The sequence below is a fragment of the Salvelinus alpinus genome, chromosome 18 (genome assembly GCF_045679555.1).
Source record: "Salvelinus alpinus chromosome 18, SLU_Salpinus.1, whole genome shotgun sequence".
NCBI lineage: Eukaryota > Metazoa > Chordata > Actinopteri > Salmoniformes > Salmonidae > Salvelinus > Salvelinus alpinus.
The window spans coordinates 33,478,034-33,492,855 of record NC_092103.1 but is presented as its reverse complement, the minus strand read 5'-3'; the positions used below and the strand labels follow the sequence as shown (position 1 = coordinate 33,492,855).

At 46.0% G+C, this 14,822-nt stretch overlaps 1 protein-coding gene across 2 annotated transcripts in view; it reads left to right on the top strand.

Moving 5' to 3' along the window:
- Window positions 1–14,822, top strand: part of LOC139544212 (rho guanine nucleotide exchange factor 28-like) — a 68,296-nt gene that overhangs the window by 29,037 nt on the left and 24,437 nt on the right. For both annotated transcript variants that reach the window (XM_071351080.1, XM_071351081.1), the window contains 8 exons: window positions 9,833–9,945; window positions 10,115–10,255; window positions 10,822–11,072; window positions 11,400–11,525; window positions 11,699–11,816; window positions 12,303–12,557; window positions 12,694–12,770; window positions 13,446–13,624. In XM_071351080.1, coding sequence (XP_071207181.1) covers window positions 9,833–9,945; window positions 10,115–10,255; window positions 10,822–11,072; window positions 11,400–11,525; window positions 11,699–11,816; window positions 12,303–12,557; window positions 12,694–12,770; window positions 13,446–13,624 — 1,260 coding nt within the window. The remainder of the gene's footprint in view (window positions 1–9,832; window positions 9,946–10,114; window positions 10,256–10,821; window positions 11,073–11,399; window positions 11,526–11,698; window positions 11,817–12,302; window positions 12,558–12,693; window positions 12,771–13,445; window positions 13,625–14,822) is intronic.

Here is a 14,822-nt window from a genome sequence, read left to right as displayed (position 1 = left end):
TCAGGACAGGTGAGCATTGGAGGAATACGCAGATTTAAAGAGGAGTCCGTAATTTGCTTTCTAATGATCATGATCTTTTCCTCAAAGAAGTTCATGAATTTATTACTGCTGAAGTGAAAGCCATCTGTAACGCTCGTCTTTCTCCTCTTCTGAGGAGGAGCAAGGATTGGACCAAAATGCAGCGTATTGTGAAGACATAATCTCGTTTATTTAAACGAAGACGAAAAACACTTGAACAAACTACAAAATAACAAACGACGTGAACAGACCTGAACTTGAGAACAAAACACATGAATGCACGAACAGGAAGGAACACACGAACGAACCGAAACAGTCCCGTGTGGTACAAACACTGACACAGGAACAATCACCCACAAACAAACAGTGTGGACAGCCTACCTTAATATGGTTCTCAATCAGAGGAAACGTAAAACACCTGCCCCTGATTGAGAACCATATCAGGCTAATTAACAATGAACCCAACATAGAAACACATAACATAGAATGCCCACCCAGCTCACGTCCTGACCAACTAAACAAAGACAAAACAAAAGAAATAAGGTCAGGAATGTGACAGTACTCCCCCCCCCCCCAAGGTGCGGACTCCGGCCGCAAAACCTTAACCTATAGGGGAGGGTTTGGGTGGGCATCTGTCCACGGTGGCGGCTCTGGCTCTGGACGTGGTCCCCACCCCACCATAGTTAATCCCCGCTTCCGTGGCCTCCTTTTAATGTCGACCCTCCATATAAACCCCACTGGATTAAGGGGCAGCACCGGACTGAGGGGCAGCACCGGACTGAGGGGCAGCACCGGACTGAGGGCCAGCACCGGACTGAGTGACGGCTCTGGCAGGTCATGGCTGGCTGACGGCTCTGGCAGGTCATGGCTGGCTGACGGCTCTGGCAGGTCATGGCTGGCTGACGGCTCTGGCAGGTCATGGCTGGCTGACGGCTCTGGCAGGTCATGGCTGGCTGACGGCTCTGGCAGGTCATGGCTGGCTGACGGCTCTGGCAGGTCATGGCTGGCTGACGGCTCTGGCAGGTCATAGCTGGCTGACGGCACTGGCAGGTCATAGCTGGCGGGCGGCTCTGGCTGCTCCTGTCTGGCGGGCGGCTCTGGCTGCTCCTGTCTGGCGGACGGCTCTGGCTGCTCCTGTCTGGCGGACGGCTCTGGCTGCTCCTGTCTGGCGGACAGCTCTCGCTGCTCCTGTCTGGCGGACGGCTCTGGCTGCTCCTGTCTGGCGGACGGCTCTGGCGGCTCCTGTCTGGCGGACGGCTCTAGCGGCTCCTGACTGACGGACGGCTCTGAAGGCTCGGGACAGACGGGCGGCATTGAAGGCTCAGGACAGACGGGCAGCGCAGGCGGCATTGGGCAGACGGATAGCGCAGGCGGCTCTGGGCAGACGGATAGCGCAGGCGGCTCTGGGCAGACGGATAGCGCAGGCGGCTCTGGGCAGACGGATAGCGCAGGCGGCTCTGGGCAGACGGATAGCGCAGGCGGCTCTGGGCAGACGGATAGCGCAGGCGGCACTGGGCAGACGGATAGTGCAGGCGGCACTGGGCAGACGGGCACACCTGTAGGGAGGAGACGGAGAGACAGCCTGGTGCGTGGGGCTGCCACAGGACCCACCAGGCTGGAGAGACCTACAGGAGGCTTGGTGTTAAGAGGAGGCACCTGAAGGACCGGGCTGTGGGGGAGCACTGGAGCTCTGGTGCGCAGCCTTGGCACCACTCCCCCAGGCTGGAATACTACTCCAGCCCGGACCCTCCAGAGTGCAGGCACAGGTTGAACCGGGCTGTGGGTGAGCACTGGAGATCTAGTGCCTACTACGCGCACCTCTCCCTTAGGCTCCACTCCCACATTTGCCCGGTACGAGCGGAGCGTAGGCATAGGACGCACTGCACCCTCCCAGCTCCCCGGAGACACAGCACGCAGAGCCAGCGCAGGATACCCTGGACCGAAACTGCGTACCGGAGACCAGACACGCTGAGCAGGCACAATACGCCCTGGCTGGATGCCCACACTCACATGACACTTTCGGGGGGCTGCCCTATAGCGCACCGGGCTATGGGCACGCACTGGCGACACCGTGCGCTTAACCGCATAACACGGTGCCTGACCAGTAACGCGCTGCTTATGATAAGCACGAGGAGTGCGCTCAGGTCTGCTACCTGGCTTAGCCACACTACTCTTTAGCCCCCCACCCCCCCCAAAGATTTTCTGGGGCTGCCTCTCGTACCTGTCGCGCTGCCGTGCTGCCTCCTCATATCGCCGCCGCTCAGCTTTCGCTTCCTCCAGCTCAGCTTTGGGGCGGCGATATTCCCCAGCCTGTGCCCAGGGTCCTTCTCTGTTCAAAATCTCCTCCCATGTCCAGGAGTCCTGAGATTTCTGCCGCTGCTTTCTCCCACGCTGCTTGGTCCTTGGTTGGTGGGTGATTCTGTAACGCTCGTCCTCCTCGTCTGAGGAGGAGCAAGGATTGGACCAAAATGCAGCGTATTGTGAAGACATAATCTCGTTTATTTAAACGAAGACGAAAAACACTTGAACAAACTACAAAATAACAAACGACGTGAACAGACCTGAACTTGAGAACAAAACACATGAACGCACGAACAGGAAGGAACACACAAACGAACGAAACGAAACGAAACAGTCCCGTGTGGTACAAACACTGACACAGGAACAATCACCCACAAACAAACAGTGAGAACAGCCTACCTTAATATGGTTCTCAATCAGAGGAAACGTAAAACACCTGCCCCTGATTGAGAACCATATCAGGCTAATTAACAATGAACCCAACATAGAAACACATAACATAGAATGCCCACCCAGCATCATGCATGTACTGGCTTTTCAGTTTTAATTTTTTAGAATTATTTGAAATAAGTTATTTTTTTCACTTCACCAATTGGGACTATATTGTGTATGTCAATTACATGGAATCCAAATAAAAATCAATTTAAATTCCATGTTGTAATGCAACAAAATTGGGAAAAACGCCAAGGGGGATGAATACTTTTGCAAGGCACTGTATAGTGTATTTTGGTTAAAAGACTAAACAATACACCACATGAGTTACTTTTTACTAGTAATACATTTATTGTTTTAGATACATCACAAAGCATGTTCATCTGTTTTTTTTGTGTTTTGTTGGTGTAAATTTAGCGGCAAAAAAATATTTTGGCTGGGAAAGATTCTGAGTGGCTGGTAGATTTTTTGATCTACCGGCCACAATGGCAGGTGGACCAAAACGTACATTTTATGCCCTGATGTATCTCTAATGTGGTTATACATTTGACAGGAGCTTAGGAACTGCAGCTCAGTTTCCACCTCATTTTGTGGGCAGTGGGCACATACAGTGCCTTTGGAAAGTATTCAGACCCCTTGACTTTTTGCACATTTTGTTATGTTATAGCCTTATTCTAAAATATATATATATTTTTTAAATCCTCAGCAATCTACATTCAGTACCCCATAATAACAAAGTGAAAACAGGTTTTTAGAAATTTTTGCAAATATAGAAAAAGACAAAACAGAAATACCTTATTTACATAAGTATTCAGACCCTTTGCTATGAAACTCGAAATTGAGCTTAGGTGCATCCTGTTTCCATTGATCATCCTTGAGATGTTTCTACAACTTGATTGGAGTTCACCTGTGGTAAATTCATTTGATTGGACATTGAGCCACTCCACAGTAAAAGGCACATGACAGTTCGCTTGGAGTTTGCCAAAAGGCACCTAAAGACTCTCAGACCATGAGAAACAAGATTCTCTGGTCTGATGAAACCGAGATTGAAATCTTTGGCCTGAATACCAAGCATCACTTCTGGAGGAAGCCTGGCACCATCCCTACGGTGAAGCGCAGCATCATGCTGCGAGGATGTTTTTCAGCGGCAGGGACTGGTAGACTAGTCAGGATCGAGGGAAAGATGAACGGAGCAAAGTACAGAACGATCCTTGATGAAAACTTGCTTTGGAGCACTCAGGACCTCAGACTGGGACAAAGGTTCACCTTCCAACAGGACAATGACACTAAGCACACAGCCAAGACAACGCAAGAGTGGATTCGGGACAAGTCTGAATGTCCTTGAGTGGCCCAGCCAGAGGCCGGACTTGAACCCGATCGAACATCTCTGGAGATACTTGAAAATAGCTGTGCAGCAACGTTCACCATCCAACCTGACAGAACTTAAGAGGATCTGCAGAGAGAAATGGTAGAAACTCCCCAAATACAGGTGTGCTAAGCTTGTAGTGTCATACCCAAGAAGACTTGAGGCTGTAATCGCTGCCAAAGGTGCTTCAACAAAGTACTAGTAAAGGCTCAGAATACTTTTTTTTAATACATTTGTTTTTGCTTTGTCATTATGGGGTATTGTGTATAGATAGATGAGGTGAAACGACCGATATAATAAGTTTTAGAATAAGGCTGTAACGTAAAAAATTGTGGGAAAAAAGGGGTCTGAATACTTTCCAAATGCACTGTAGCCTGTCTTCTTTCTCCAGGTCTGACTATGGCGGCCTCTCTCAATAGCAAGGCTATGCTCACTGTACATAGTCAATGACTTTGGGTCAGTCACAATGGTCAGGTATTCTGCCACTGTGTATTCTCTGTTTAGGCCCAGATAGCATTCCAATTTGCTCAGTTTTTTGGTTGAATCTTTCCAGTGTGTCATATAGTTATCTTTTGGCTTTCTCATAATTTGGTTGGGTCTGTGTTGCTGTCCTGGGCCTCTGTGGGGTCTGTTTGTGTTTGTGAACAAAGCCACAGAACCTGCTGGCGAGGACTCTTCTCTATGCTCATCTCTCTGTAGTTGAGGGCTTTGTGGTGGAATGTGTGGGCATCTCTTCCTTTTCGGTGGTTGTGGAATTGAACAGCTCTTTTCTGGATTTTGATAAATAGCAAGTATATTCCTAATTCTGTGCTGCATGCATTGTTTGGAGTTTTGCATTGCTGCAGAGTCTCAATTGTGTGTTTGTACCATTGTGTGCTCTAGGGCAACTGTGTCTAGAATTTGTATTTGTTGTCCTGGCTACTGGACCTTTTTTGGAACATTTTTGTCTTACTGAGATTCACTGTCAGGGCCCAAGCCTGACATAATCTGTGCAGAAGATCTAAGTGCTGCTGTAGGCCCTCATTGGTTGGGGACAGAAGCACCAGATTATCTGCAAACAGTAGACATTTGATTTCCGAGTCCAGTAGGGTGAGGCCGGGTGCTGCAGACTGTTCTAGTGCTCTCGCCAATTAATTTATATCAACTCAGCAAAAAAAGAAATGTTCTCTCACTGTCAACTGCGTTTATTCTCAGCAAATTTAACAAATATTTGTTTGAACATAACAAGATTCAACAACTGAGACATAAACTGAACAAGTTCCACAGATATGTGTCTAACAGAAATTGAATAATGTGTCCCTGAACAAAGGGGGGGGGGTCAAAATCAAAAGTAACAATCAGTATCTGTGTGGCCACCAGCTGCATTAAGTACTGCAGTGCATCTCCTCCTCATGGACTGCACCCGATTTGCCAGTTCTTGCTGTGAGATGTTACCCCACTCTTCCACCAAGGCACCTGCAAGTTCCTGGACATTTCTGGGGGGAATGGCCCTAGCCCTCACCCTCCGATCCAACAGGTCCCAGACGTGCTAAATGGGACTGAGATCCGGGCTCTTCACTGGCCATGGCAGAACACTGACATTCCTGTCTTGCAAGAAATCACACACAGAACGAGCAGTTTGGCTTGTGGCATTGTCATGCTGGAGGGTCATGTCAGGATGAGCTTGCAGGAGGGGAACCACATGAGGGAGAAGGATGTCTTCCCTGTAACACACAGCATTGAGATTGCCTGCAATGACAACAAGCTCAGTCCGATGATGCTGTGACACACCGCCCCAGACCATGACGGACCCTTCACCTCCAAATCGATCCCGCTCCAGAGTACAGGCCTCGGTGTAACGCTCATTCCTTTGACGATAAACGCGAATCCGACCATCACCCCTGGTGAGACAAAACCGCGACTCGTCAGTGAAGAGCACTTTTTGCCAGTCCTGGCTGGTCCAGCGAAGTTGGGTTTGTGCCCATAGGCGACGTTGTTGCCGGTGATGTCTGGTGAGGACCTGCCTTACAACAGGCCTACAAGCCCTCAGTCCAGCCTCTCTCAGCCTATTGCGGACAGTCTGAGCACTGATGGAGGGATTGTGCGTTCCTGGTGTAACTCAGGCAGTTGCTGTTGCCATCCTGTACCTGTCCTGCAGGTGTGATGTTCGGATGTACCGATCCTGTGCAGGTGTTGTTACACGTGGTCTGCCACTGCGAGGACGATCAGCTGTCCATCCTGTCTCCCTGTAGCGCTGTCTTAGGCGTCTCACAGTACGGACATTGTAATTTATTGCCCTGGCCACATCTGCAGTCCTCATGTCTCCTTCCAGCATGCCTAAGGCATGTTCACACAGATGAGCAGGGACCCTGGGCATCTTTCTTTTGGTGTTTTTCAGAGTCAGTAGAAAGGCCTCTTTAGTGTCCTAAGTTTTCATAGCTGTGACCTTAATTGCCTACCGTCTGTAAGCTGTTAGTGTCTTAATGACCGTTCCACAGGTGCATGTTCATTAAATGTTTATGGTTCATGGGAAAGAGTGTTTAAACCCTTTACAATGAAGATCTGTGAAGTTATTTGGATTTTTACGAATTATCTTTGAAAGACAGGGTCCTGAAAAAGGCACGTTTCTTTTTTTGCTGAGTTCATATGTTGAAGAGGGTGGGTTTCAAGCTGCATCTCTGAGGAAAGAAATGTGTGTGTTTATTGCCAATATTAACTGCACACTTGTTGTTTGTGTACATTGATTTTGTAATGTCATATGTTTTTCCCCCAACACCTCTTTCCATCACTTTGTATAGCATACCCTCATGCCAAATTGAGTCAAAAGGTTTTTTGAAATCAACAAAGCATGAGGAGACTTTGCTTTTGTTTTGCTATGTTTTGTTTGTTTGTCAATAAGGATGTGCAGGGTGTATACGTGGTCTGTCCTAGTGTATTTTGGAAAGAAGACAATTTGATATTTGCTCACGATTGTTTTCACTGAGGAAATTTTGGAGTCTGCTGTTGATGATTTTTCAGAGATTGCTTTTGACGCAGATTCCAAGGTAATTGTTGGGGTCAAATTTGTGTCCATATTTGTGGATTGGGGTGGTCAGTCCTCGGTTCCAAATATTGGGGAAGATGCCAGAGTTGAATATGACGCTAAAGAGTTTAAGAATAGCCAATTGAAATTTGTGGTCTGTAAGTTTTTTGGGTTGGAGGATTTGCATTTTGACCTGTAGTTCATTCAATGTAATTGGAGAATCCAGTGGGATCTAGGAATTTTTAATAGTTGATTCTAAGATTTTTAGTTGATCTTGTATATGTTTTTTTCTGTTTGTTCTTTGTTATTGAGCCGAAAAGATTTGAGAAGTGGTTTATCCATACATCTCTTTTTAGAATAGGTAGGGCTTCGTGTTGTTGTTGGTTTAGTGTGTTCCAATTTTTCCAAAAGTGGTTAGATTCTATGGATTCTTCAATTACATTAAGCTGACTTCTGACATGTTGTTCCTTCTTTTTTCTTATTGTGTATTGTTTTAGTGTTTCACCATAGGGAAGGCATAGTTTCAGGTTTTGGTTGGATATGTTTATCAGTTTCTTTCATGGGGTTTTGCCTTCTTCATCAAACCATTTGTCAATGTTGTTAATTTTCTTAGGTTGTCTGCTTGACGTTTTTAGATTTGATAGGGAAGCTGAAAAGTCAAATAATATACAGTTTAGGCTTTCTACTGCCAAGTTTACAACTTCACTATTGCAGTGAAATGTTTTGCCCAGGAAGTTGTCTAAGAGACTGAAAAACAGCTTCTATCTCAAGGCCATCAGACTGTTAAACAGCCACCACTAACATCGAGTGGCTGTTGCCAACATACTGACTCAACTCCAGCTCACTTTAATAATGGAAATTGATGGAAATTGATCAAAAATGTAACACTAGCCACTTTAACCAATGCCACTTAATATAATATATATGTAAATACTGTGATCTATATCATCTACTGCATCTTGCCATCTTTATGTAATACATGTATCACTAGCCACTTTAAACTATGCCACTTTATGTTTATATACCCTACATTACTCATCTCATATGTATATACTGTACTCTATACCATCTACTGCATCTTGCCTATGCCGTTCTGTACCATCACTAATTCATATATCTTTATGTACATATTCTTTATCCCTTTACACTTGTGTGTATAAGGTAGTAGTTGTGGAATTGTTAGGTTAGATTACTCGTTGGTTATTACTGCATTGTCGGAACTAGAAGCACAAGCATTTCACTACACTCGCATTAACATCTGCTAACCATGTGTATGTGACAAATAAAATTTGATTTGATTTGATTTGAAAAGCGATTGAATAAGTTGTTGCCTAATTGTTTTTTGGGACGTTTCTACACTTCGTTCCTCCAATCTACAGCGTTTCTTAATAGTATGCAGTTTGTTCAGCTTTGAGGCCTCATAATTATTTATTTGTTCAAGTAGGCTGTGATTTTTCTGTGATCTGATAGGGGTGTTAGTGGGCTGACTGTGAACGCTCTGAGAGACTCGGGTTGAGGTCTGTGATAAAGAAATCTATAGTACAAACTGCCAGGGGATGAGCTGTAAGTGTACCTACTATAGGAGTCCCCCTGAAGCCTACGTACCATTGACTATGTAGAGACAAGAGTTGTGCCCCATTTTTGTTGGTTGTTTTGTCATAGTTGTGTCTAGGGGGGCATATTTGGGAGGGAATGCTGTCACCTCCAGGTTGGTGTTTGTCCCCGTGTGCTGAGAATGTCAGGTTCTCAGACTAGTATGTGTCCCTGGGCCTAGACATGATTGACCTCTCCCTCTAGGATGGAGAAGCCATCTTCATTAAAGTGTGGGGATTCTATTGGGGGGATATAGGTAGCACACATGAGGACATTTTTCTCTGTTGAGATCATTTCCTTATTAATTTATAGCCAGATGTAAAATGTTCCTGTTTTGACTAATTTAATAAAGTGGGGTAGGTCTGCTCTATACCAAATTAGCATACCCCCTGAGCATACCCCCTGGGTTCCTGCTCTTTAGGCCAAAAGCAGATGACCTCAGACCTTGTCTATTCCAGGACGAGATAGTGAAAGCTTTGTGTTCCATAGTGTCCAGTGTTGTTATTTGTGTGGTTTAGGCCCGTACCATTACAGTAGGTTTGAGCAGAGCATGCTTAGTGTGTGATACATGCCTCTTAGGTCACAGGATGGGACTTGGGTGTGTGTAGGAGTGGGGTTTGTCCCTGTTGCGCTGCTCACGGCCTGGGCGTACTGGATGTGTGTTTATCATTTTGAGTTGGTCATTGTGGGGGTTGGGGGCATGGTAGGGGCTTGGGAGGGAAAGGGGGGGCTCAGGGCTGATCTGGGGGGACCTATATGAGTTGTTGGTTTTGGTGGGTGTTAACTGATTAGAGTGGGGGGGTGGGAGAGTTGATGTGCATGTTGGTACTGTGATGTAGGTCCTCTCGGCGGGGGTCCTCTCGGTGGGGCTCTTCTAGGTGCAGGTCCATGGGGGGCCTTGCAGGTCTGGGAGGGTGTCTCGCTTGTCTGGGCAGGGTGCCCGTTGCTCTCTCTCTCTCTCTCTCTCTCTCTCTGTCTCCTACTCTCCCTAACTATCTATCTTTCTCTCTCTCTCTGTCTATCTCTCACTCACTGTCAGTATATTACAGTAAGATTGTGATTATGATTTTTTGGGATGATACTTACTGTATGTTATTGACACATTGTCACTGTCCCGGCAGGCTTAGCGAGAGTCCAGAGGCGGAGTCTGACAGCAGGTGGTGTCCTGGCCAATCAGAGGAGCTTCTGCAGACCACCGAGTCGTCCACGTCCACTGACTCCTCCGTCGGAGAAGGTATTGCAGGGATGGGAACCCAGAAGGGACAATACAGACAGTCAATGCTGTCCATTTTGTGTCAAACCATTTTCCATTGGAAATGCAGAGGAATGATGATGAACAGGTGTTAGAAAGAGACCTATGATTCATGTCTTTCTTACAGTTTGTCCTTCCACTCCCCATGTAGACTGTGTGGACGCTAGTCTCCATAGCGACCTGGATGCTGATGCTCTGGACTACGAGGCTGAGTCTTGGAGTCTGATGGTGGAACACATGTTCTGTAAGAAGCAGGACAAACGGGTGGTCAAGAGACAGGATGTTATCTATGGTGAGAAAACACTGCGTTCATATGTAATGAATCCAGCTGTTTTGTAATACAGTTAGTGAGTTATAAATGAGTAATGAGTGCTGAAATGTTAAGGGGCATAGCACAGGAAAGTTTATGGTTTGTTGTTATGGCATGTCCAATGGATCGGTTGGTCTACAGAAACCTTTGTCATCTTGGAAAGGTGGGTAATTGGACTGTGTGTATGTGCGTATGTGCCAGCATGTTTGAGGGGATCAGTTTGAGAAAGGCGAGGTATTGCTAATATTGATCACATAATGAGCAGTTAGTTGGGATGCAAGATGATTTGTAGATCAGTGATTATGCGCTGGCAGACTGCAATGTAGTCGATCTCAATCTTGCACTGTGTGCACAGGAGGTTGGTGGCATATTTATTGTGGAGGACGGGCTCGTGGTGATGGCTGGAGCGGAATGAATGGAATGGTATCAAATACATCAAACACATGTTTTCCTTGTGTTTGATGCCATTTCATTCGCTCCGTTCTAGCCATTATTATGAGCCTTCCTCCCCTCAGCAGCCTCCACTGACTGTGTGTGTGTCCTCTCAGAGTTGATGCAGACAGAGATGCACCACCTCCAGACACTGAGGATCATGGCTGAGGTGTTCCGGCGAGGGATGAGGGAGGAGGTTCAGTTGGATGCGGGCGCCGTGGACCGTGTCTTTCCCTGTCTGGATGAACTGCTCCTCCTCCACCACAACCTCTTCAACGCCATGAGGGAACGCCGCCACAGCTCCGCCAAGCCACACGGGGACAGGAACTACGTCATAGTACGCATCGGAGACATCCTGTTGCAACAGGTGCGCTGTTAAAATAAAGTGCTTTGTAACACAAAAACTAGTGGCAACTTTTTTCATACAGTCATATGGAATCTGTGCAGACAGAATGACCTCATTACCCCTAGAAATACATGCTGAGTCTGAATTACAATGAATCAGTACCTCCACAAAACCTGGGTGAATACAGATATTGCTGTTTTTCTGTTTGAAACATTGCCAATGTCCACTCACTCTCCTGTAATTCAGTAATTCAACCTGAGGAAACATGACTGTGGTGTTAATGTTCTATTTGACTGATTGAGTACGTTGGATCTAGATTGACTGAATAACTTCCCATTTCTGGTGCAGTTTTCTGAAGACAGTGCAGAGAGGATGAAACAGGTGTATGGAGAGTTCTGCAGCCATCACACTGAGGCAGTCACCTTCTTCAAAGAGTTACAGCAGCACAACAAACGATTTCAGACCTTCATCAAGGTACGTTTGGCTTGTCTGCTTAGAAGACTACTCAAGTCGCAAGATTGAGAAGTTGTATTGAGGAGTTATCTGTCTCTACAAGTTATGTCTCGATGTAGGATAACTTGAGAAGTGGTTATATTGTATATTCCACTTGTGACTAATGATTGATTGTTGATTTTGTGTTTCTATAGCAACAAAGTAATAACTATTTGGTCCGGAGGAGAGAGATCCCAGAATGCATCTTGTTGGTGACCCAGAGGATCACTAAGTACCCTGTTCTACTGGAGAGGATTCTACAGTACACTCAGGGTCAGTCTGCCTCGCCTTGCTCTGCTGCCCTCTGCTGTCAGGATCAGATAACATGAACAGGCTGGTTTTATGTTGGACAGGTAGTTTTATCATACAGCTCAGCTATCAGTGCGAATATACAGCAGTTACAGTAACAGTTACAGTCAGAGATTACATGAAGACTTTGAAAAAAGGACAACAATGTGCTGTATTTGAAATATAACTTCCATACTGATATGACGGTAACCGGATGTATAGTATTGCGCTTACAACTTCAATGTGCCCAAAATATTTTCTCTCTCTCTCTCTCTCTCTCTCTCTCTCTCTCTCTCTCTCTCTCTCTCTCTCTCTCTCTCTCTCTCTCTCTCTCTCTCTCTCTCTCTTTCTCTCTCTCTCTCTTTCTCTCTTTGTCTCTTTCTCTCTTTGTCTCTCTCTCTATCTCTCTCTCCCCCTTCCTCTCTCTCTCTATCTCTCCCCCTCCCTCCCCTCCCCCTCTCCCTCTCTCAGCGGACAGTGAGGAGCACATGGACCTCTCCAGAGCTCTGGTTCTGATCAAGGAAGTGATCGCGGCAGTTGACCTGATGGTCAGTGAGTTTGAGCAGGGTCAGCGGTTACAGGATGTCCTGAACAGGATGGAGAATCGGAGCTTTGCCAAGCTGAAGAACGGGCACACCTTCAGAAAGCAGGATGTTCTGGGGCCAGGCCAGACCCTCAAACACCAGGGCCCGTTACTGTGGAAGACCGCCACCGGACGACTCAAAGGTCTCACACACTGGTCAATCAATCAATCAACCCAAACAATCAATCAGTCAGTCAATCAATCAATCCATTTCACACTAATGATAATATTGATAATGGATTGAATTGTTTACAACTGTCTTGTGTCGTATCTCTGCAGATGTCATGGCTCTCCTTCTGACAGACACACTGATCTTCCTCCAGGAGAAAGACCAGAAGTTCATATTCGCTGCTGTGGTATGTCTATGAAAGGGTCTTGTGTCATTTGCTGTTAAAGATGCAGTCCGGGATCTTAAGCACTTACAAATTCATTACATATTGTACGAATTGGGATTCGTAACATATCAAACGAATTGCAGGACGTAACATGGCGGTAGGTAGCCTAGCATGTCAGCGTGTTGAGCCAGAAACCGAAAAGTCACTGGTTTCGAATCACCTTGCCGACTAGGTGAAAAATCTGTTCATATGCCCTTGAGCAAGGCACGTAACCTTAGTTGCTCTGGATAAGAGTATCTGCTAAATGAAATGGATGACGTAGGACACAATTTTCAGTTTTGGCTCGTGAGCACTACTTTCAAAACTACTGGCTGAAATGATACAAAGCCTCTGGAGCATCACTTTAATGGAATAAGACAAAATAAACTCTACATTTCAATTCAGTTCCTTTAGACTAAGTCTGATAGCTTTGGGCTACTGCTCTCTGCTCTTCATTTTATTATATCGGAGGGGTTGGGAAAAAATCTGAAGACATGTCCATCCTGGATGGAGTAATACACAATCTCTTATCTTATATGGGGGATTGGGACTCAAAAAGACATGTCATCCCCTACATCTGTGAATGTTGGCCCTCTGTTTTCATTACCTTTACTAATATGCTGTCATCCTCCCATTCTGTCTGTCTGTGCTCCTCAGGACCAGAAGCCCCCAGTGATCTCTCTCCAGAAGCTGATCGTCAGAGAGGTAGCCAATGAGGAGAGAGGGATGTTTCTGATCAGTGCGTCGGCCGCAGGGCCAGAGATGTACGAGGTCCACACTTCCTCCAAAGAAGAACGCAACACCTGGATGAGACTAATCAGAGAGGCAGTAGAGAGGTCAGTCAGGGGAGGGAGGGGGGGGGGAGTGTATGGGTGGGGGGTCGCTATCTAGCTCTCTTTTTCTCTCTCTCTCTCTCTCTCTCTCTCTCTCTCTCTCTCTCTCTCTCTCTCTCTCTCTCTCTCTCTCTCTCTCTCTCTCTCTCTCTCTCTCTCTCTCTCTCTCTCTCTCTCTCTCTCTCTCTCTCTCTCTCTCTCTCTCTCTCTCTCTCTCTCTCTCTCTCTCTCTCTCTCAATTCAATTCAAATCAATTCAAGGGGCTTTATTGGCATGGGAAACATGTGTTAACATTGCCAAAGCAAGTGAGGTAGATATTATACAAAAGTGAAATAAACAATACAAATTAACTGTAAACATTACACATACAGAAGTTTCAAAACAATAAAGACATTACAAATGTTATATTATATATATACAGTGTTGTAACAATGTACAAATGGTTAAAGCACACAAGTTAAAATAAATAAGCATAAATATGGGTTGTATTTACAATGGTGTTTGTTCTTCACTGGTTGCCCTTTTCTTGTGGCAACAGGTCACAAATCTTGCTGCTGTGATGCCACACTGTGGAATTTCTCCCAGTAGATATGGGAGTTGATCAAAATTGGATTTGTTTTCGAATTCTTTGTGGATCTGTGTAATCTGAGGGAAATATGTCTCTCTAATATGGTCATACATTGGGCAGGAGGTTAGGAAGTGCAGCTCAGTTTCCACCTCATTTTGTGGGCAGTGTGCACATAGCCTGTCTTCTCTTGAGAGCCAGGTCTGCCTACGGCGGCCTTTCTCAATAGCAAGGCTATGCTCACTGAGTCTGTACATAGTCAAAGCTTTCCTTAAGTGTGGGTCAGTCACAGTGGTCAGGTATTCTGCCACTGTGTACTCTCTGTTTAGGGCCAAATAGCATTCTAGTTTGCTCTGTTTTTTTGTTAATTCTTTCCAATGTGTCAAGTAATTATCTTTTTGTTTTCTCATGATTTGGTTGGGTCTTTCTCTTTCTCTTTCTCTTTCTCTCTCTCTCTCTCTCTCTCTCTCTCTCTCTCTCTCTCTCTCTCTCTCTCTCTCTCTCTCTCTCTCTCTCTCTCTCTCTCTCTCTCTCTCTCTCTCTCTCTCTCTCTCTCTCTCTCTCTCTCTCTCTCTCTCTCTCTCTCTCTCTCTCTCTCTCTCTCTCTCTCTCTCTCTCTCTCTCTCTCTCTCTCTC